Here is a 21,468-nt window from a genome sequence, read left to right as displayed (position 1 = left end):
ACCTGTATTTGTATTAGGAGGTCTCTGTCTAGAGACGCCAACTCCTTGGACTTCTCCTCCGGGAGAAACCCTTTTTATCCTGTTCTGTGTCCAGAACCATACCCAGGAACAGTAGACGCGTCGTAGGAACCAGCTGCGACTTTGGAATATTCAGAATCCAGCCGTGCTGTTGTAGCACTTCCCGAGATAGTGCTACTCCGACTAACAACTGCTCCCTGGACCTCGCCTTTATAAGGAGATCGTCCAAGTACGGGATAAGTACTTCGGCCATTACCTTGGTAAATACCCTCGGTGCCGGAGACAGACCAACGGCAACGTCTGGAATTGGTAATGACAATCCTGTACCACAATTTTGAGGTACTTCTGGTGAAGAGGGTAAATAGGGACATGCAGGTATGCATCCTTGATGTCCAGTGATACCCTGAAATTCTCCAGGCTTGCAATAATCACCCTGAGCGATTCCATTTTGAACTTGAACCTTCGTATATAAGTGTTCAAGGATTTCAATTTTAGAATGGGTCTCACCGAACCGTCTGGTTTCGGTACCACAACATTTTGGAATAGTAACCCCGGCCTTGTTGAAGGAGGGGTACCTTGATTTCACCTGCTGGAAGTACAGCTTGTGAATTGCCGCCAGTACTACCTTTCTCCGAGGGCAGCAGGCAAGGCTGATGTGAGGTAACGGCGAGGGGGAGTCGCCTCGAACTCCAGCCTGTATCCCTGTGATACTACTTGCAGAACCTAGGGATCCACCTGTGGGCAAGCCCACTGGACCCTGAAGTTCCCGAGACGCGCCCCCACCGCACCTGTCTCCACCTGTGGAGCCCCAGCGTCATGCGGTGGACTCAGAGGAAGCGGGGGAAGATTTTTGATCCTGGGAACTGGCTGTCTGGTGCAGCTTTTTCCTTCTTCCCTTGTCTCTGTGCAGAAAGGAAGCGCCTTTGACCCGCTTGCTTTTCTGAAGCCGAAAGGAATGTACCTGAAAATACGGTGCTTTCTTAGGCTGTGAGGAAACCTGAGGTAAAAAAAAAAAAATTTCCCAGCTGTTGCTGTGGATACGAGGTCCCAGAGACCATCCCCAAACAATTCCTCACCCTTATAAGGCAGAATCTCCATGTGCCTTTTAAGGCAGCATCACCTGTCCACTGCCGGGTCTCTAATACCCTCCTGGCAGAATGGACATTGCATTAATTCTGGATGCCAGCCGGCAAATATCCCTCTGTGCATCCTTCATATAAGACGACGTCTTTAATATGCTCTATGTTAGCAAAATATTATCCCTGTCCTGGGTATTAATATTATCTGACAGGGTATCAGACCACGCTGCAGCAGCACTATTTATGCTGAGGCAATTGCAGGTCTCAGTATAGTACCTGAGTGTGTATATACAGACTTCAGGATAGCCTCCTGCTTTTTATCAGCAGGCTCCTTCAAGGTGGCCGTATCCTAAGACGGCAGTGCCACCTTTTTTGACAAACGTGTGTGCGCCTTATCCACCCTAGGGGATATCTCCCAACGTGACCTATCCTCTGGCGGGAAAGGGTACGCCATCAGTAACTTTTTATAAATTACCAGTTTCTTATCGGGGGAACCCACGCTTCTTTACACACTTCATTCACTCATCTGATGGGGGAACAAAACACTGGCTGCTTTTTCTCCCCAAAAATAAAACCCCTTTTATGTGGTACTTGGGTTCATGTCAGAAATGTGCAACACATTTTTTATTGCCGAGATCATGCAACGGATGTTCCTAGTGGATTGTGTATATATATCTCAACCTCGTCGACACTGGAGTCAGACTCCGTGTCGACATCTGTGTCTGCCATCTGAGGTAACGGGCGTTTTTTGCCTGATGGCCTTTGAGACGCCTGGGCAGGCGCGGGCTGAGGAGCCGGCTGTCCCACAGCTGTTACGTCATCCAGCCTTTTATGTAAGGAGTTGACATTGTCGGTTAATACCTTCCACCTATCCATCCACTCCGGTGTCGGCCCCACAGGGGGCGGCATCCCATTTATCGGCCTCTGCTCCGCCTCCACGTAACCTTCCTCATCCAACATGTCGACACAGCCGTACCGACACACCGCACACACACAGGGAATGCTCTGACTGAGGACAGGACCCCACAAAGTCCTTTGGGGAGACAGAGAGAGAGTATGCCAGCACACACCAGAGCGCTATATAATGCAGGGATTAACACTATAACTGAGTAATTTTTCCCCCAATAGCTGCTTGTATACATATATTGCACCTAAATTTAGTGCCCCCCCTCTCTTTTTAACCCTTCGAGCCTGAAAACTACAGGGGAGAGCCTGGGGAGCTATCTTCCAGCTGCACTGTGAAGAAAAAATGGCGCCAGTGTGCTGAGGGAGATAGCCCGGCCCCTTTTTCGGCTGACTTTTCTCCCGCTTTTTCATGGATTCTGGCAGGGGTAATTTATCACATATATAGCCCTGGGACTATATATTGTGATGATTTGCCAGCCAAGGTGTCTTATATTGCCCTCAGGGCGCCGCCCCCCCCCCCCCAGCGCCCTGCACCCATCAGTGACCGGAGTGTGAGGTGCGCATGAGGAGCAATGGCGCACAGCTGCAGTGCTGTGCGCTACCTTGTTGAAGACAGAAGTCTTCTGCCGCCGATTTTCCGGAACACTTCTTGCTTCTGGCTCTGTAAGGGGGCCGGCGGCGCGGCTCCGGGACCGAACACCAAGGTCGGGTCCTGCGGTCGATCCCTCTGGAGCTAATGGTGTCCAGTAGCCTAAGAAGCCCAAACTACCACCAGTTAGGTAGGTTCGCTTCTTCTCCCCTTAGTCCCTCGCTGCAGTGAGTCTGTTGCCAGCAGATCTCACTGTAAAATAAAAAACCTAAATATACTTTCTTTCTAGGAGCTCAGGAGAGCCCCTAGTGTGCATCCAGCTCGGCCGGGCACAGGATTCTAACTGAAGTCTGGAGGAGGGTCATAGTGGGAGGAGCCAGTGCACACCAGGTAGTCCTAAATCTTTCTTTAGTTGTGCCCAGTCTCCTGCGGAGCCGCTATTCCCCATGGTCCTTACGGAGTCCCAGCATCCACTTAGGACGTCAGAGAAAAATAACAAATATTAAGCAGCACTCCACATCAAGCACCACTAGCTGGCCCGGCAGAGGACAACACGTGACCGGCCCACAGGGAACACGGACACCTTCCTGGCGGACTAATCCTCTACTGGCCAGTAGCTCCTATGACACGCAGCGGCTAAGTTGACCCCCGTCCTCCTTCCAATGAGACCTCCAGGACAGATAGCATTGGCCGACCTATCTGTGACCGGCGGGTCGGCCATACACACAGAACGATGCACCAATATATCTGCAGATACATTGGTCATCGTCTGTGCTGCAGGACCGACGCGATATGTCTGTGAACGATGTAGTTCACAGACATATCGTTTATACACACCCGCCGATCAGTTGACGATATATTGGCCGATCAATTGATCGGCCAGTGTGTACCCAGCATAACTCAGCCGCTGCGATCACTTCAACCTGTCCAGGACCGGAAATGACGTCAGACACCCGCCCTGCAAACACCTGGACACGCCTGCGTTTTTCCAAACACTCCAGAAAACGGTCAGTTGTCACCCACAAACGCCTTCTTCTTCTTATGCATACTGCAGCTGATTGGTTGCCATGGGCAACTTCTCCACTGGCTCACTTCTCCACTTTTATCACTGCTTAGTACGTGCCCCCCATAGTCTTAGTGTGATATGTGGTGAAGCGTACCTGAAGTCTTGTATTGGTCCCGTTGCGGCTGGTCCGGTCGTCCAGTTCCTGCATGGGCGGAGCCTGTTGGAATCTGTGGAGGACACCTATATGGGACCTGGGCAGAAGGACGGAGATACCCCAGTACGGACAACACCCCCAAGTGTGTATGGATCACTACGGTGGGATACGGTAACAAAGATTTATTGTAACAGCGACTAATCCCCGTTCAGGGAAACTGGATTTGTGGTTAGTAAACCTAATACATTTCAGTTAGGATCATTACCATTTCTCACATATCATTCACAAAAGTAATATGAACATGGCATAATAATGACACAAATGCATTTCAGAACTTTAACGTCCCCAAAAAGGCCTTTGGAACAGAAGGTTTCATGAATACACAGGCAGTACGCTGAACACGCCACTAGATGGCACTATGAACTCAGTAAAGGGGTCTCTGGCCCAATATATACATACATAATCCGGAGAAGTTCAAGTGTATGTCCGTGCAAATAGTACTGAACTAAAGTCTAGCAAGTGACCTCCGGTGACCAGGGCAGGGACACAGGGCCCTGTCTATTTTGAAGCGTTTACAGTGCGGAGGGCCGGTAGTCTATCATAACTGGGGGGTCAGGTAACGGCTTGGAGGCTGTAAGGGCCGATGCACAGTGGGAATTTAGAGTACTATGACTGGCCACATCCCTATGGCATCAGAGGTGTAGGCATTTATTAAGGGGCGTGCTGTTTCTGCTCGGGCACTTTGGCTCCCCTGTTAAGTGTTCCGTGGTAGGGAGATAGTTTGGGTAACCTGCTTTCCAATCCGGGTCAATGGTGGCAGCGTGACTCTGTCTCTCCCCCTCTATCAGCGCGCCTCTTCTCCTTGCACGCTGTACAGCGCCTCCGTCCTGATGTCACAGCATCGCGTCTCCTCCCGCCAGCAGCGCTGATCGAGCTCCTCTGCTCGGCGGTAACGTCCACTCTCCCCTTCAGGCAGTGTCCCAGCGCGGCTCTTTGATGCAGCTCCCGGCGTCTTCCGTCAGCTCTCTTTAGTCACAGAGAGGCTGGCGGCTGCAGTCAGGTCCCGGTTCTCCCTTGGCGATGGAGAGTCGCGTCTCTCCCCTCCTGCTCCGGTCAGTCTCCTCTCTCCCTCTCCACGGGCGCCAACTCCGCCTCTACTCTCCCGCTCTGCGGGCAGCCAATCCCCGCATTTCTTTAGTTAGGAGGCACTGGGTCCTAGTACCCTCCAGCTAGATGCGGTTGCCTAGCAACCAGCCGACCGGACATACTAACCCCTGCAGTCCCTGGGGGGCTAAGGCATCCAGCAGTGGCCGGGGCAGATACTGGGCATCACATTAGATTGAGGTAACAATTCCTACGTTTTGGTTATTGTGGACAAAGACCCCGGCAGCCACGTGGACAATGACAGCCGTGGCACGTAAGGGGTTAACCCTCTGTGCCCGGCGCCATTTTTAATTGGATGACTTGGCGCCATGTACTGTAAGTGCATGTTTAATAATGTGTCATGTGTTATATCACTGCGCAGTTGGAGAATTATGGACTGCATGGACAGGGCACTTATGAGAAAAGTACAAGGCATTTTGGCCCTCATTCCAAGTTGATCACTCGCTAGCTACTATTAGCAGCCGTGCAAACGCATAGTCGCCGCCCACGGGGGAGTGTATTTTAGCATAGCAAGCCTGCGATCGCAAAAGTTTTGTGCAAAACAAGACTATCCCTGCAGTTACTTATCCTGTGCGATGAGTCCAGCGACAAAGGTCCCGGAATTGATGTCAGACACCCGCCCTGCAAACGCCTGGACACGCCTGCGTTTTCCCAAACACTCCCATAAAAAAGGTCAGTTGTCACCCACAAACGCCTTCTTCCTGTCAATCTCCTTGCGATCGGCTGTGCGAATGGATTCTTCGCTAGATCCATCCCTCAGCAACAATGCGCTTTGTACCCGTACAATGCACATGCGCATTGCGGTGCATACGCTTGCGCAGTTTTGCCATTTTTTTTACCTGATCGCTGCGCTGCAAAAATCGGCAGCGAGCGATCGACTCGGAATGACCCCCTTTGTTTCCAAAAGGCCTTGACAATTGTTCTTGAGACACTTGTACATAGAAAGTCATATGGTAATTCTCCTAGCTCCAGCAGGGGATAGGTGGCGATTAGCAGGCCTTTTGGTGGCCAAACATTTTCTTTGAAAAACAAACTAAGGTTTGGAGAGCAGACTGTGGGTGCTTTCAGCATCTCCTGCTGTGTGATAAGCCATGCTGGTTTTGCATGGAGATGCGAGAGACAGGCTGCATTATGTAGGATGCAGAGATATGTTTAAACAACAAGAAGTTTTTTTATAGTAAACCGGGCGCAATCAGTGATATCCAATCAATTAGATACTATTTGGTTTAATTAAATACATATAATATAATAGAATAGAATAGAATAGAATAACATAAATTATAAACTCATGTCACCTTATGAAAGGACTAGTTATAAAAATAAAAAGCAGCACCCAAATATGACACTCTGGTGTGTCAAGCTTATTTAGAAACAATTATATCAGATAACATACATAAATAAATAGATATGAATATCCAGAGGGCGCTCACAATTAATAATTTGTTTTAATAATAAGATAACATATATAACACACATAAATTATAATGATTAAAAATGCAGCATATTAGTAGTTATTAACCATGAATAAAAATGGGGAGATAAAGATTGATGTTCACAGACTCTTCCCTGATTAGAATTAACTGATTGGGTTGATCCAAATAAATATATACTGGAGGTAGATGTGCAGGAAAAAGTCCATGGCAGGGGGTCCCCAATAAAGTGCTTGACGCGTTTCTCCGCTGTTTAACAGTAGCGGTTTCTTCAGAAGCAGTGTAAGCTGTCCATTACCAAGAATGGGGTTTTTATACTGCAGTTGACCAATCAGGTGCTGAAAGTGCTGTAGGCTTAATTGTGTTAATCAATGCACCTGTTTGGTCATCTGTGTGTTGTGAGAAATAGTTCATTTATCACAGAATTCCAAGTATGTATAAATAAACAACAAGAACCTTGTCAATGGGGGAGAGGATGAATGCGACTGAAATTCAAGTTATATTTACACTTATGAAAGATAAGGGAACATGTTAATCAGATTGTGTTGGGGGAAGCCACTGGTTTGGTTATATATGAAGAGGAGCAGAAATGTGCTTTATCTAATTCTTAACTTTTGAAATTTAACTAGTATTTATTTATATTTTGTGCGATAACCTGATTGGTTGTAGAAGACAGGGAGGGATTACGCCCCTGCGGTACTGTGTGTAGAACTGAGATAAAAAGTGGAGGCCTGTGAGCTTCAGGTGTATTACACAATTTTCACTCTGCTGTAAACATCTTGCTGTATCGCTGAGTTATCTTCAGAACTATTTGAGCGAATAAACATCTTCAGCCTCAAGACGACCGCTTCATCTTGTGACCTGCAGGGCTATGTCAAACCTAGCTCCGTTCTTCGGCTGTTCAGGGTGTAACCAGCGTCTCCAAGCTCCGCCTTCTGCCAGCTACCGTGCCGTGCTTGGGCAAGCAACTAGTGGGGATTCGTCAACGTCACACAGGTGTGGTAAAACAGTATGTCGACACATACAGAGCAGAACCGTCGTTCCAGACGCCACGGGAAGATGGAGTCTGGTGGTGACAGCATAGTACCCACCCAAGTCGCAGTGGGTGGAGTCAGTAACAGGTGGTTACTAGCGGTAAGTGGGAATCCCCTAATTGGCCAGGTCCCGTGTGACCTAAACTCCATTGTGACTGCGGGCAGCGAGGTGGTGAGGGCTCTCGGAACCGTCAAATTGTAACTAAGACATATTTTAGTGTAAAACATTGTTTTTAACAAGTTGGGTATGTGAGACCGGCGTTCGAGATCCCATCGGTCAGCATTCCGATGGCGGGATCCCGACTGCCAGAATGCCGGCAGTGGGGGGCGAGCGCAATGAAGCCCCTTGCAGTCTCACCACGTTGCGGGCTCCGTGGCTCGCTGTGCTTGCCACATGTTCTATTCCCACGCCATGGGTGTGTGGACACCCACGAGTGGAAATAGCCCTCGGCCCCTGGCGGTCGGGATCCTGGCATCGGTATGCTGACCGCCCGGGATCCGGAACGCCGGTCTCGTAACTACATCCCTTGCTAACTACGTGCATCATTATTGCAGAGATTCCAGCTTAATAAAGTTTTATCTATTTTACAAACTGTGGAAAATATTGTGTTGGGGCTTTAGGACCTCCTGCCCCTCTACTGTGAGCATGGGAGAGAGGAAACGTCAGGAACAACTAGCACGGTGCGAACGTTCCACACTAAAGGTCACCACACCAGTAGATCATGTACACACTAGGGTGTTACACAAGACATGGGTCTATAGAAAACCTGGACATCAGATATAGTTCAGGACCATAAATGACATCACAGCCTAACAAAATGGCAGAGAGAAGGCAGAGGAGGTACCATAGAGCTGGCAGCCATAGCCAACGCTTCAATCACTGCCATAATTAGCTGAACGGAGAATGAGGGCAGAGCAACCACATCCACTGCGCCTGCACAGGACTACAACAGAAAGAGACGCAAGCCTCGCAGATAAAGCTGCCAGTATGGACAATAGAGCTGCCAAAGCTGTTAGTTGCCATGTTGTTGTACTCCCACTCCAGAGAAGGCAGACAAGTTTAACACAATGGTGATTCAATCCACTTGATATCTATGCAATCCTTATCCTTTTCTTGTCACTGCAGGTCTTCTCATAAGCTTGAGCTGCTGCTCTGCCAATAATCAGCATCATTTGTGGGCTCAGGAACTTCTGACACCATGTTTCAGATGTATTAAATGAAGACAAACACTGCATGCTAGTTCCAAGTAGTCATGTTGAACAAGGCAGCCTGGACAGGAAGTCACACCCCCATCACAAGCAGCTACATCTATATAACTCACATGGCAACACTAGGTTAGATTAACATTACACAAACAAAAGCCACAAGATCGCTAGACAGAGCTGCCAGGCACACAGAAAGAACTAGCAACGCTGGGGCTGCTGGGAGATGTAGTCCTGAGGCTAGCACACCACTTTTGTTATCTATTTACCAGTCAGCTCAGGACCCTGCGGCCTAACCTGTCACTCCGCAGTAACCAAACCTGCCCTGCGGCCTAACCTGTCACTCCACTCAGTCCTCAGTACACAAACCTGCCCTGCGGCCTAACCTGTCATTCCGCAGTAACCAAACCTGCCCTGCGACCTAACCTGTCACTCCGCAGTAACCAAACCTGCCCTGCGGCCTAACCTGTCACTCCGCAGTAACCAAACCTGCCCTGCGGCCTAACCTGTCACTCCACTCAGTCCTCAGTACACAAACCTGCCCTGCGGCCTAACCTGTCACTCCGCAGTAACCAAACCTGCCCTGCGACCTAACCTGTCACTCCGCTCAGTCCTCAGTACACAAACCTGCCCTGCAGCCTAACCTGTCACTCCGCTCAGTCCTCAGTACACAAACCTGCCCTGCAGCCTAACCTGTCACTCCGCTCAGTCCTCAGTACAGAAACCTGCCCTGCAGCCTATCCTGTCACTCCGCTTAGTCCTCAGTAACCAAACCTGCCCTGCAGCCTATCCTGTCACTCCGCTCAGTCCTCAGTAACCAAACCTGCCCTGCGGCCTAACATGTCACTCCGCTCAGTCCTCAGTACACAAACCAGCCCTGCAGCCTATCCTGTCACTCCGCTTAGTCCTCAGTAACCAAACCTGCCCTGCAGCCTATCCGGTCACTCCGCTTAGTCCTCAGTAACCAAACCTGCCCTGCGGCCTATCCTGTCACTCCGCTCAATCCACAAACCTGCCCTGCGGCCTAACCTGTCACTCCGCTTAGTCCTCAGTAACCAAACCTGCCCTGCGGCCTAACATGTCACTACGCTCAGTTCTCAGTACACAAACCTGCCCTGCAGCCTATCCTGTCACTCCGCTTAGTCCTCCGTAACCAAACCTGCCCTGCGGCCTATCCTGTCACTCCGCTCAGTCCTCAGTAACCAAACCTGCCCTGCGGCCTATCCTGTCACTCCGCTCAGTCCTCAGTACACAAACCTGCCCTGCAGCCTATCCTGTCACTCCGCTTAGTCCTCCGTAACCAAACCTGCCCTGCAGCCTATCCTGTCACTCCGCTTAGTCCTCAGTAACCAAACCTGCCCTGCGGCCTAACATGTCACTCCGCTCAGTCCTCAGTACACAAACCTGCCCTGCAGCCTATCCTGTCACTCCGCTTAGTCCTCAGTAACCAAACCTGCCCTGCGGCCTAACATGTCACTCCGCTCAGTCCTCAGTAACCAAGCCTGTCCTGCAGCCTATCCTGTCACTCCGCTTAGTCCTCAGTAACCAAACCTGCCCTGCGGCCTAACATGTCACTCCGCTCAGTCCACAAACCTGCCCTGCAGCCTATCCTGTCACTCCGCTTAGTCCTCAGTAACCAAACCTGCCCTGCAGCCTATCCTGTCACTCCGCTTAGTCCTCAGTAACCAAACCTGCCCTGCGGCCTATCCTGTCACTCCGCTCAGTCCTCCGTACACAAACCTGCCCTGCGGCCTAACCTGTCACTCCGCAGTAACCAAACCTGCCCCGCAGCCTAACCTGTCACTCCGCTCAGTCCTCAGTACACAAACCTGCCCTGCAGCCTATCCTGTCACTCCGCTTAGTCCTCAGTAACCAAACCTGCCCTGCAGCCTATCCTGTCACTCCGCTCAGTCCTCAGTAACCAAACCTGCCCTGCGGCCTAACATGTCACTCCGCTCAGTCCTCAGTACACAAACCAGCCCTGCAGCCTATCCTGTCACTCCGCTTAGTCCTCCGTAACCAAACCTGCCCTGCAGCCTATCCTGTCACTCCGCTTAGTCCTCAGTAACCAAACCTGCCCTGCGGCCTAACATGTCACTCCGCTCAGTCCTCAGTACACAAACCTGCCCTGCAGCCTATCCTGTCACTCCGCTTAGTCCTCAGTAACCAAACCTGCCCTGCAGCCTATCCTGTCACTCCGCTCAGTCCTCCGTACACAAACCTGCCCTACGGCCTAACCTGTCACTCCGCAGTAACCAAACCTGCCCTGCGGCCTAACCTGTCACTCCGCTCAGTCCTCAGTACACAAACCTGCCCTGCAGCCTAACCTGTCACTCCGCTCAGTCCTCAGTACACAAACCTGCCCTGCAGCCTAACCTGTCACTCCGCTCAGTCCTCAGTAACCAAACCTGCCCTGCGGCCTAACATGTCACTCCGCTCAGTCCTCAGTAACCAAACCTGCCCTGCAGCCTAGCCTGTCACTCCGCTCAGTCCTCAGTAACCAAACCTGCCCTGCGGCCTAACCTGTCACTCCGCTCAGTCCTCAGTAACCAAACCTGCCCTGCGGCCTATCCTGTCACTCCGTTCAGTCCTCAGTAACCAAACCTGCCCTGCGGCCTATCCTGTAACTCCACTCTGTCCTCAGTAACCAAACCTGCCCTGCGGCCTATCCTGTTACTCCACTCAGTCCTCAGTAACCAAACCTGCCCTGCGGCCTATCCTGTCACTCCGCTCAGTCCTCAGTACACAAACCTGCCCTGCAGCCTATCCTGTCACTCCGCTCAGTCCTCAGTAACCAAACCTGCCCTGCAGCCTATCCTGTCACTCCGCTTAGTCCTCAGTAACCAAACCTGCCCTGCGGCCTATCCTGTCACTCCGCTCAGTCCTCAGTACACAAACCTGCCCTGCGGCCTAACCTGTTACTCCGCTCAGTCCTCAGTACACAAACCTGCCCTGCGGCCTAACCTGTCACTCCGCTCAGTCCTCAGTAACCAAACCTGCCCTGCGGCCTATCCTGTCACTCAACTCAGTCCTCAGTAACCAAACCTGCCCTGCGGCCTAACCTGTCACTCCGCTCAGTCCTCAGTACACAAACCTGCCCTGCGGCCTAACCTGTCACTCAACTCAGTCCTCAGTACACAAACCTGCCCTGCGGCCTAGCCTGTCACTCCGCTCAGTCCTCAGTACACAAACCTGCCCTGCGGCCTAACCTGTCACTCCGCAGTAACCAAACCTGCCCTGCGGCCTAACCTGTCACTCCGCTCAGTCCTCAGTACACAAACCTGCCCTGCAGCCTATCCTGTCACTCCGCTTAGTCCTCAGTAACCAAACCTGCCCTGCGGCCTAACATGTCACTCCGCTCAGTCCACAAACCTGCCCTGCAGCCTATCCTGTCACTCCGCTTAGTCCTCAGTAACCAAACCTGCCCTGCAGCCTATCCTGTCACTCCGCTCAGTCCTCAGTACACAAACCTGCCCTGCGGCCTAACCTGTCACTCCGCAGTAACCAAACCTGCCCTGCGACCTAACCTGTCACTCCGCTCAGTCCTCAGTACACAAACCTGCCCTGCAGCCTAACCTGTCACTCCGCTCAGTCCTCAGTACACAAACCTGCCCTGCAGCCTATCCTGTCACTCCGCTTAGTCCTCAGTAACCAAACCTGCCCTGCAGCCTATTCTGTCACTCCGCTCAGTCCTCAGTAACCAAACCTGCCCTGCGGCCTAACATGTCACTCCGCTCAGTCCTCAGTACACAAACCAGCCCTGCAGCCTATCCTGTCACTCCGCTTAGTCCTCAGTAACCAAACCTGCCCTGCAGCCTATCCTGTCACTCCGCTTAGTCCTCAGTAACCAAACCTGCCCTGCAGCCTATACTGTCACTCCGCTTAGTCCTCAGTAACCAAACCTGCCCTGCAGCCTATCCTGTCACTCTGCTCAGTCCTCAGTACACAAACCTGCCCTACGGCCTAACCTGTCACTCCGCAGTAACCAAACCTGCCCTGCGGCCTAACCTGTCACTCCGCTCAGTCCTCAGTAACCAAACCTGCCCTGCAGCCTAACCTGTCACTCCGCTCAGTCCTCAGTACACAAACCTGCCCTGCAGCCTAAACTGTCACTCCGCTCAGTCCTCAGTAACCAAACCTGCCCTGCGGCCTAACCTGTCACTCCGCTCAGTCCTCAGTAACCAAACCTGCCCTGCAGCCTAACCTGTAACTCCGCTCAGTCCTCAGTAACCAAACCTGCCCTGCGGCCTAACATGTCACTCCGCTCAGTCCTCAGTAACCAAACCTGCCCTGCAGCCTAGCCTGTCACTCCGCTCACTTTGCTCAGTCCTCAGTAACCAAACCTGCCCTGCGGCCTAACCTGTCACTCCGCTCAGTCCTCAGTAACCAAACCTGCCCTGCGGCCTATCCTGTCACTCCACTCAGTCCTCAGTAACCAAACCTGCCCTGCGGCCTATCCTGTCACTCCACTCAGTCCTCAGTAACCAAACCTGCCCTGCGGCCTATCCTGTCACTCCGCTCAGTCCTCAGTAACCAAACCTGCCCTGCGGCCTATCCTGTCACTCCGCTCAGTCCTCAGTACACAAACCTGCCCTGCAGCCTATCCTGTCACTCCGCTCAGTCCCCAGTAACCAAACCTGCCCTGCAGCCTATCCTGTCACTCCACTTAGTCCTCAGTAACCAAACCTGCCCTGCGGCCTATCCTGTCGCTCCGCTCAGTCCTCAGTACACAAACCTGCCCTGCGGCCTAACCTGTCACTCCGCTCAGTCCTCAGTAACCAAACCTGCCCTGCAGCCTATCCTGTCACTCCGCTCAGTCCTCAGTACACAAACCTGCCCTGCGGCCTATCCTGTCACTCAACTCAGTCCTCAGTAACCAAACCTGCCCTGCGGCCTAACCTGTCACTCCGCTCAGTACACAAACCTGCCCTGCGGCCTAACCTGTCACTCAACTCAGTCCTCAGTACACAAACCTGCCCTGCGGCCTATCCTGTCACTCCGCTCAGTCCTCAGTAACCAAACCTGCCCTGCAGCCTAACTTGTCACTCCGCTCAGTCCTCAGTAACCAAACCTGCCCTGCGGCCTATCCTGTCACTCCGCTCAGTCCTCAGTAACCAAACCGCCTATACTCCTTCATCTGTTCCGGATCACGGTTGCAGTTCTCCGCTTCCCAGAGCTGCAATATTCATTCCTAAATCCTATTCTTATGCTTGTGTCTAAAGGATAATAAAACCCGTGAGAAGAACTTTTATTTGTCCAACTTGTCTTCTGTTTAAGGAATCAGAGAGGTCTATTTACTAAGACCTGGACGGAGATAAAATGGACGGAGATAAAGTAGCAGCCAATCAGCTCCTAACTGCCATGTCACATCCTGGGTTTGAAAAATGACAGTTAGGAGCTGATTGTCTGGTACTTTATCTCCATCCACGGCTTAGTAAATAGACCCCTAAATCTCCTGATATCTCTGACCCTAGTTCGGATCCACCGCTAGCTACCAGTGTGACACATTCGTCTCCTCTTCCATGCTGCTATAACACGGCGGTGTTTGACCAGCGCTGCCTCCCAGAAGTAAACCCAGCATGCTTTGCGACAGCCAGGTTTCCATGGACACGAAGGGTGGAGAAGAGGTAGTACAGCTCCGCCCTGCTTGGTATGCAGTCCCGAAATGGCCGCGGTGTCTGGAAATCACTACTGTGTGTGTGCTGGAAATTAGCATATGAGGGCGCATGGGCAGTAGGTGCAGACTCCAGTGAAAGAGATCATTCGTCAGCGCTGCTGCAGTGTAAACAGACAGATATCACTACCGCTCGCCGCGGGATAGACGCATGATAAATAGATGAGCATGAACCAAAAATATACCACGGCGAACGGAAACGGAGAATAACACCTCACTGAAACGAGGTTGGTAAATGGGGGCCACTGTGTCATAATGTTAATTGGAGATACTGGGGGTCATTCTGACCTGATCGCACGCTGTCGTTCATCGCAGCGATCAGGTCAGAAGTGCGCATGCGCCAGCGCTTAGCTGACAGCCGACGGCTGTCGTAGCCTAGAAATCACCTCTGCCTGATTGACAGGCAGAGGCGTTTGCTGGGCGGAAGGGGGCGGGACAGCGGCGTTAAGCAGGCGTGGCCGGACTGTGCTGGGGCAGGCCGCGGCGGCTGCGTGACGTCACACGCAGCCGCTGCGACAAGTAGCTCCCGGCCAGCGCACAGGAGCTACACTGACCGGGAGCTACTCCTGAAGTACAAAAGCATCGCCGCTGTGCGATTCTTTTGTACTTCTGCAGGGGAGGGGGCGGGACTGACATGCGGGGCGGACTAGCCCTGTACTGGGCGTCCCCCGCACGTGTGTGTGCCTGATCGCAGGTCTGAATTAGGCCCCCTGTGCGGTGTAATGTGTACTGGAAGCACTACCATTATTATTTTATTATTAGCAGTTTCTTATATAGCGCAGCATATTCCATTGCGCTTTACAATTAGAACAACAGTAATAGAACAAAACTGGGAAAAGACAAACATAGAGGTAGGAAGGCTCTGCTCACAGGCTTACAATCTATAGACCATGTGACATCACAGGGAACAACGATGGTTCATAGTATAAACTAGGGCATACTATTACTCTTTGTAGCGACTATGGGTATATTCCATACATGCCGACATTCTGGCTGCCCCCTCTGGGAGGAGGCAGCCGGGTTGGCAAAGTGGGGGGCGTGGCGTGCTATTACAAAAGTGAAGAATTTGTGCGTGTCCAAAAAAAAAAAAAAAAAGTCATGGCCTCGCTAAAAATGAGCTTAGCATTGCAGGAAAAGACCACATCGCAATACCCGTGATATAGTCTACCACACACCGCAATGCCCCTAACACAGTATACCACACACTGTAATGCCTGTGACACATTATGCCACACACCGCAATGTCCATGATACATTATACCACACACTGCAGTGCCCCTGAGATATTATACCACATACAATGCTCGTGATACACTATACCACACACCGCAATGTTCATTACATATTATGCCACACACCGCAATGCCCATAACACAATATACCACATACCGCAATGCCCCTAATACAGTATACCACACACTGTAATGCCTGTGACACATTATGCCACACACCGCAATGTACGTTATACATTATGCCACACACTGCAGTGCTCCTGAGATATTATACCACATACCACAATGCCCGTTATAGATTATGCCACACACCGCAATGTACGTTATACATTATGCCACACACTGCAATGCCCCTGAGACATTACACCAGGGTTTAAAGTGAGCCGGAACAGGGGCGGAACTGTGTTCCGTCAGTTCCACTTGGAGATGGAACGCAGTTCCGCCTCCTCCAGCTCGCCTAACCCGATGTTAGCCCGGCGCCGCTGGAAGATGCTGGGCGCCCGCTGAGATTGTGTTACCAGCGGCGCCCGGCTCTCCCTGCACAGCGGAAGCCAGTGGCAGGAGATCACTACTAAGCTCCAGCTTCTGGCTCTGTCAGTGTGCGCCATGGGAGAGACGTCATGATGTCTCTCTCATAGTGCCGAGGAGCGGTTGGACGCGAGAGCAGGGCATGGTGAATATCGTGTTTTGGGGGGGGGGGTTTGTATGTGTTGCGGCGCATCTACTGGGGGCATTACTACCGGGGGCAAACTACAAGGGGGCCAACTACTGAGGGCATTACTACTGGTGGGCATTGCTACTGGGGGCATTACTACTGGTGGGCATTGCTACTGGTGGGCATTGCTAACGGGCAAACTACATGGGGGCTAAACTACAGGGGCTAAACAACTGGGGTCATAACTGCAGGGGCATTAGCACTGTGGGCATAACTACTGGGGCTAAACGACTGGGGGCATTACTACAGGCAACATTACTACTGGGGGCAAAATTACACAGGGGCATTACTATTAAGGACATTACTATTGGGGGCACTACTAATGAGGGCATTGTAAAGGGGGCACTTCATAAGGGGCATCACTCCTGGGGACATAAAGAGCACTACTACTATGGGGTCTATATAAGGGGCACTACTACTATGGGGTCTATATAAGGGGCACCACTACTATGGGCTCTATATAAGGGGCACCACTACTATGGGCTCTATATAAGGGGCACCACTACTATGGGCTCTATATAAGGGGCACCACTACTATGGGCTCTATATAAGGGGCACCACTACTATGGGCTCTATATAAGGGGCACCACTACTATGGGCTCTATATAAGAGGCACCACTACTATGGGCTCTATATAAGGGACACCACTACTATGGGGTCTATATAAGGGGCACCACTACTATGGGCTCTATATAAGGGGCACCACTACTATGGGCTCTATATAAGGGGCACCACTACTATGGGCTCTATATAAGGGGCACCACTACTATGGGCTCTATATAAGGGGCACCACTACTATGGGCTCTATATAAGGGGCACCACTACTATGGGCTCTATATAAGGGGCACCACTACTATGGGCTCTATATAAGGGGCACCACTACTATGGGGTCTATATAAGAGGCACCACTACTATGGGCTCTATATAAGGGGCACCACTACTATGGGCTCTATATAAGGGGCACCACTACTATGGGCTCTATATAAGGGGCACCACTACTATGGGCTCTATATAAGGGGCACCACTACTATGGGCTCTATATAAGGGGAACCACTACTATGGGCTCTATATAAGGGGCACCACTACTATGGGGTCTATATAAGAGGCACCACTACTATGGGCTCTATATAAGGGGCACCACTACTATGGGCTCTATATAAGGGGCACCACTACTATGGGCTCTATATAAGGGGCACCACTACTATGGGCTCTATATAAGGGGAACCACTCCTATGGGCTCTATATAAGGGGCACCACTACTATGGGCTCTACATAAGGGGCACCACTACTATGGGCTCTACATAAGGGGCACCACTACTATGGGCTCTATATAAGGGGCACCACTACTATGGGCTCTATATAAGGGGCACCACTACTATGGGCTCTATATAAGGGGCACCACTACTATGGGCTCTATATAAGGGGCACCACTACTATGGGCTCTATATAAGGGGCACCACTACTATGGGCTCTATATAAGGGGCACCACTACTATGGGTTCTATATAAGGGGCACCACTACTATGGGCTCTATATAAGGGGCACCACTACTATGGGCTCTATATAAGGGACACCACTACTATGGGCTCTATATAAGGGACACTACCAGTACTGTAGACATTGTATAAGGAGCACTACTACTGTGGGCATTGTATAAGGGGCACCACTACTATGGGGTCTATATAAGAGGCACCACTACTATGGGCTCTATATAAGGGGCACCACTACTATGGGCTCTATATAAGGGGCACCACTACTATGGGCTCTATATAAGGGGCACCACTACTATGGGGTCTATATAAGAGGCACCACTACTATGGGCTCTATATAAGGGGCACCACTACTATGGGCTCTATATAAGGGGCACCACTACTATGGGCTCTATATAAGGGGAACCACTACTATGGGCTCTATATAAGGGGCACCACTACTATGGGCTCTATATAAGGGGCACCACTACTATGGGCTCTACATAAGGGGCACCACTACTATGGGCTCTATATAAGGGGCACCACTACTATGGGCTCTATATAAGGGGCACCACTACTATGGGCTCTATATAAGGGACACTACCAGTACTGTAGACATTGTATAAGGAGCACTACTACTGTGGGCATTGTATAAGGGGCACCACTACTATGGGGTCTATATAAGAGGCACCACTACTATGGGCTCTATATAAGGGGCACCACTACTATGGGCTCTATATAAGGGGCACCACTACTATGGGCTCTATATAAGGGGCACCACTACTATGGGGTCTATATAAGAGGCACCACTACTATGGGCTCTATATAAGGGGCACCACTACTATGGGCTCTATATAAGGGGCACCACTACTATGGGCTCTATATAAGGGGAACCACTACTATGGGCTCTATATAAGGGGCACCACTACTATGGGCTCTACATAAGGGGCACCACTACTATGGGCTCTATATAAGGGGCACCACTACTATGGGCTCTATATAAGGGGCACCACTACTATGGGCTCTATATAAGGGGCACCACTACTATGGGCTCTATATAAGGGGCACCACTACTATGGGCTCTATATAAGGGGCACCACTACTATGGGCTCTATATAAGGGGCACCACTACTATGGGCTCTATATAAGGGGCACCACTACTATGGGCTCTATATAAGGGACACCACTACTATGGGCTCTATATAAGGGGCACCACTACTATGGGTTCTATATAAGGGGCACCACTACTATGGGCTCTATATAAGGGGCACCACTACTATGGGCTCTATATAAGGGACACCACTACTATGGGCTCTATATAAGGGACACTACCAGTACTGTAGACATTGTATAAGGAGCACTACTACTGTGGGCATTGTATAAGGGACGCTACTGCTGTAGGCATTATGTGTATTATGGGGTGCTACTACTGTGGGCATTATTACTATTGTGTGACCACCCCCCTTTCTTTTTGAGACCACGCCCCTTTTTTGCGCCCACAGAGATTGTGTTACCAGCGGGCACCCGGCTCCCTCTCCACAGCGGAAGCCAGTGGCAGGAGATCACTACTGAGCTCCGGCTTCTGGCTCTGTCAGTGTGGGCCATGGGAGAGACAACATGACGTCTCTCCCATAGTGCCGAGGAGCAGACGCCGGAAGGACCACAGCGGTCAGATGCAGGAGCGGGGCTTGGCGAGTATGTACCTGTGACACGTTATGCCACACACCGCAATGTCCGTTATACATTATGCCCCACATCACAATGTCCGTTATACATTATGCCACACACCGCAATGCCCGTGATACAGTATACCACAAACTATAATGCCTGTGACACGTTATACCACAATGCCCATTACACATTATGCCTCACATCGCAATGTCCGTTATATATTATGCCACACACCGCAGTGCCCGTGATACAGTATACCACAAACTATAATGCCTGTGACACGTTATGCCACACACCGCAATGTCCGTTATACAATATGCCCCACATCACAATGTCCGTTATATATTATGCCACACAACGAAATGCCCGTGATACAGTATACCACAAACTATAATGCCTGTGATACGTTATGCCACACACCACAATGCCCATTACACATTATGCCCCACATCGCAATGTCCGTTATACATTATGCCCCACAGTAAGGCTTCTAATTACTTTTAAATTACCTGCTTGTTGCCATGGGTTTCATGCGCTGGGTGCCATGTTTGTTGCCAGGGAGTAATGCTTGTTGCCAGGGGATTCATGCGCTGGGTGTCATGCTCGTTGCCAGGGGGTAATGCTTGTTGCCAGGGGTTTCATGCACTGGGTGTCATGCTCATGCCAGGGGGTAATGCTTGTTGCCAGGGGTTTCATGCGCTGGGTGTCATGCTCGTTGCCAGGGGGTAATGCTCATTGAAAAGGGGTTTTCATGCTTGTTGCCAAGGGTGTAAGGATGTCGCAGCCACCAGCGCTATGCGCTCCTGGGTCCCGGCACTTCCTGGCTCTGTCAGACGCTAGAGGTCAAGTATGCTTTCTAGCGTCCATCTCCTACATGGCGGTGGCCATTTTGGGAGGGACATTTAGCAGATTGACATGCGGACGGCTAGGTGGTGAAGGGGTCCAGCTGGAAGACTTGCCACTCCTCTGGGAGGGTGGGAGCGAGACCAGATTTTTGGGAGCCTCCCGGCCATTCTGGAGAGTATGGTATATTAGGGTATATTGCAAGTTATTTTCATTTGATGTTAGGTTATAATTCTGCCCCACATACAATAGATCAGTGGTTCTTAAACTCGGTCCTCAGGACCCCACACGGTGCATGTTTTGCAGGTAACCCAGCAGGTGCACAGGTGTATTAATTACTCACAGACACATTTGAAAAGGTCCACAGGGGGAGCTAAGTATGTCACTTGTGATTCTTTGAGGAGACCTGGAAAACATGCCCTGTGTGGGGTCCTGAGGACCGAGTTTCAGAACCTGTGCAATAGAGCAATGAAAAGTTGGTGTCACTCAGGAAGTGTGAAGGGTCCCGTGTATACACCTTAGTAATGTATGTATACTCATTATGATCCTGTGAGCAGGAAAGCTATTTGTATGAATCCCCTGGCTGAGTGCAGATGAACAAAAAGCCCCAAAGTGTGACATCAGGCAATGCAGAAATGAGATTGGTAGCAGGGCAGACGCCATGTCCTGTATAGCTGAGGAAAGAACAGACAGCAGGTACCTAATAAATGGCAGAAGTTCCATAGAATGACCGGCACAAAACGCAGGAGCTCACAGGAACATTGATGACCCAGACCTGAATGCCGGGACCACTGCCAGGAAGATAACAGTCAGCTGCCATGCTAGTGATGATTAGGCCATTACCTGACACCTGGCCGCAGAACAGGCTCAGAGGCACCTGAGGCACTTTCCAGGACTGCAGCTCACAAGAGGCCTAGTGACCCCTGGTGGTGGGGAATCTTACTGCAGGCAATCAGAACAGAAGAGTACTAACATTGGGGCTGATTCAGACCCTGTCGCTGATGTGCAGAAATCTCTATGAAGCGATTTCTGCACATCTGCACATGCGCGTACGCCGGTCCTAGACTGCGTTCTCTTCAGAAATAGCGATTTTCTCAATCCTGCTTCTGCTAAAAATCGCATGTGAAGGGTCGCCCAGAGAGTAAAAAGACGCCCACCGATAAAATCACAAAATTACATATGCAGACACCTAACTGTGATGTATACGCAGCATTGAGCACCATCAACAGTTGCAGATGACCCGGAGCAACTCAGAATAATGACAATGCAGTCACACCGGGCG

The 21,468-nt window shown here is 50.9% G+C and overlaps 1 protein-coding gene across 1 annotated transcript in view; it reads right to left on the bottom strand.

Annotated features, from left to right (window-relative positions):
- LOC134983034 (V-set domain-containing T-cell activation inhibitor 1-like) overlaps window positions 1–20,984 on the bottom strand; it is a 145,243-nt gene extending 124,259 nt beyond the window's left edge. Inside the window, exon 1 of the mRNA XM_063948730.1 lies at window positions 20,887–20,984. Within this exon, the coding sequence (XP_063804800.1) occupies window positions 20,887–20,909 (23 nt within the window). The 5' untranslated portion in view covers window positions 20,910–20,984. The remainder of the gene's footprint in view (window positions 1–20,886) is intronic.
- Between the last annotated feature and the right edge of the window lie 484 nt (window positions 20,985–21,468).

The sequence above is a fragment of the Pseudophryne corroboree genome (assembly GCF_028390025.1).
Source record: "Pseudophryne corroboree isolate aPseCor3 chromosome 2 unlocalized genomic scaffold, aPseCor3.hap2 SUPER_2_unloc_1, whole genome shotgun sequence".
NCBI classification, from domain to species: domain Eukaryota; kingdom Metazoa; phylum Chordata; class Amphibia; order Anura; family Myobatrachidae; genus Pseudophryne; species Pseudophryne corroboree.
The sequence above is the reverse complement of the archived record's forward strand: the minus strand, read 5'-3'. Positions and strand labels throughout refer to the sequence as shown.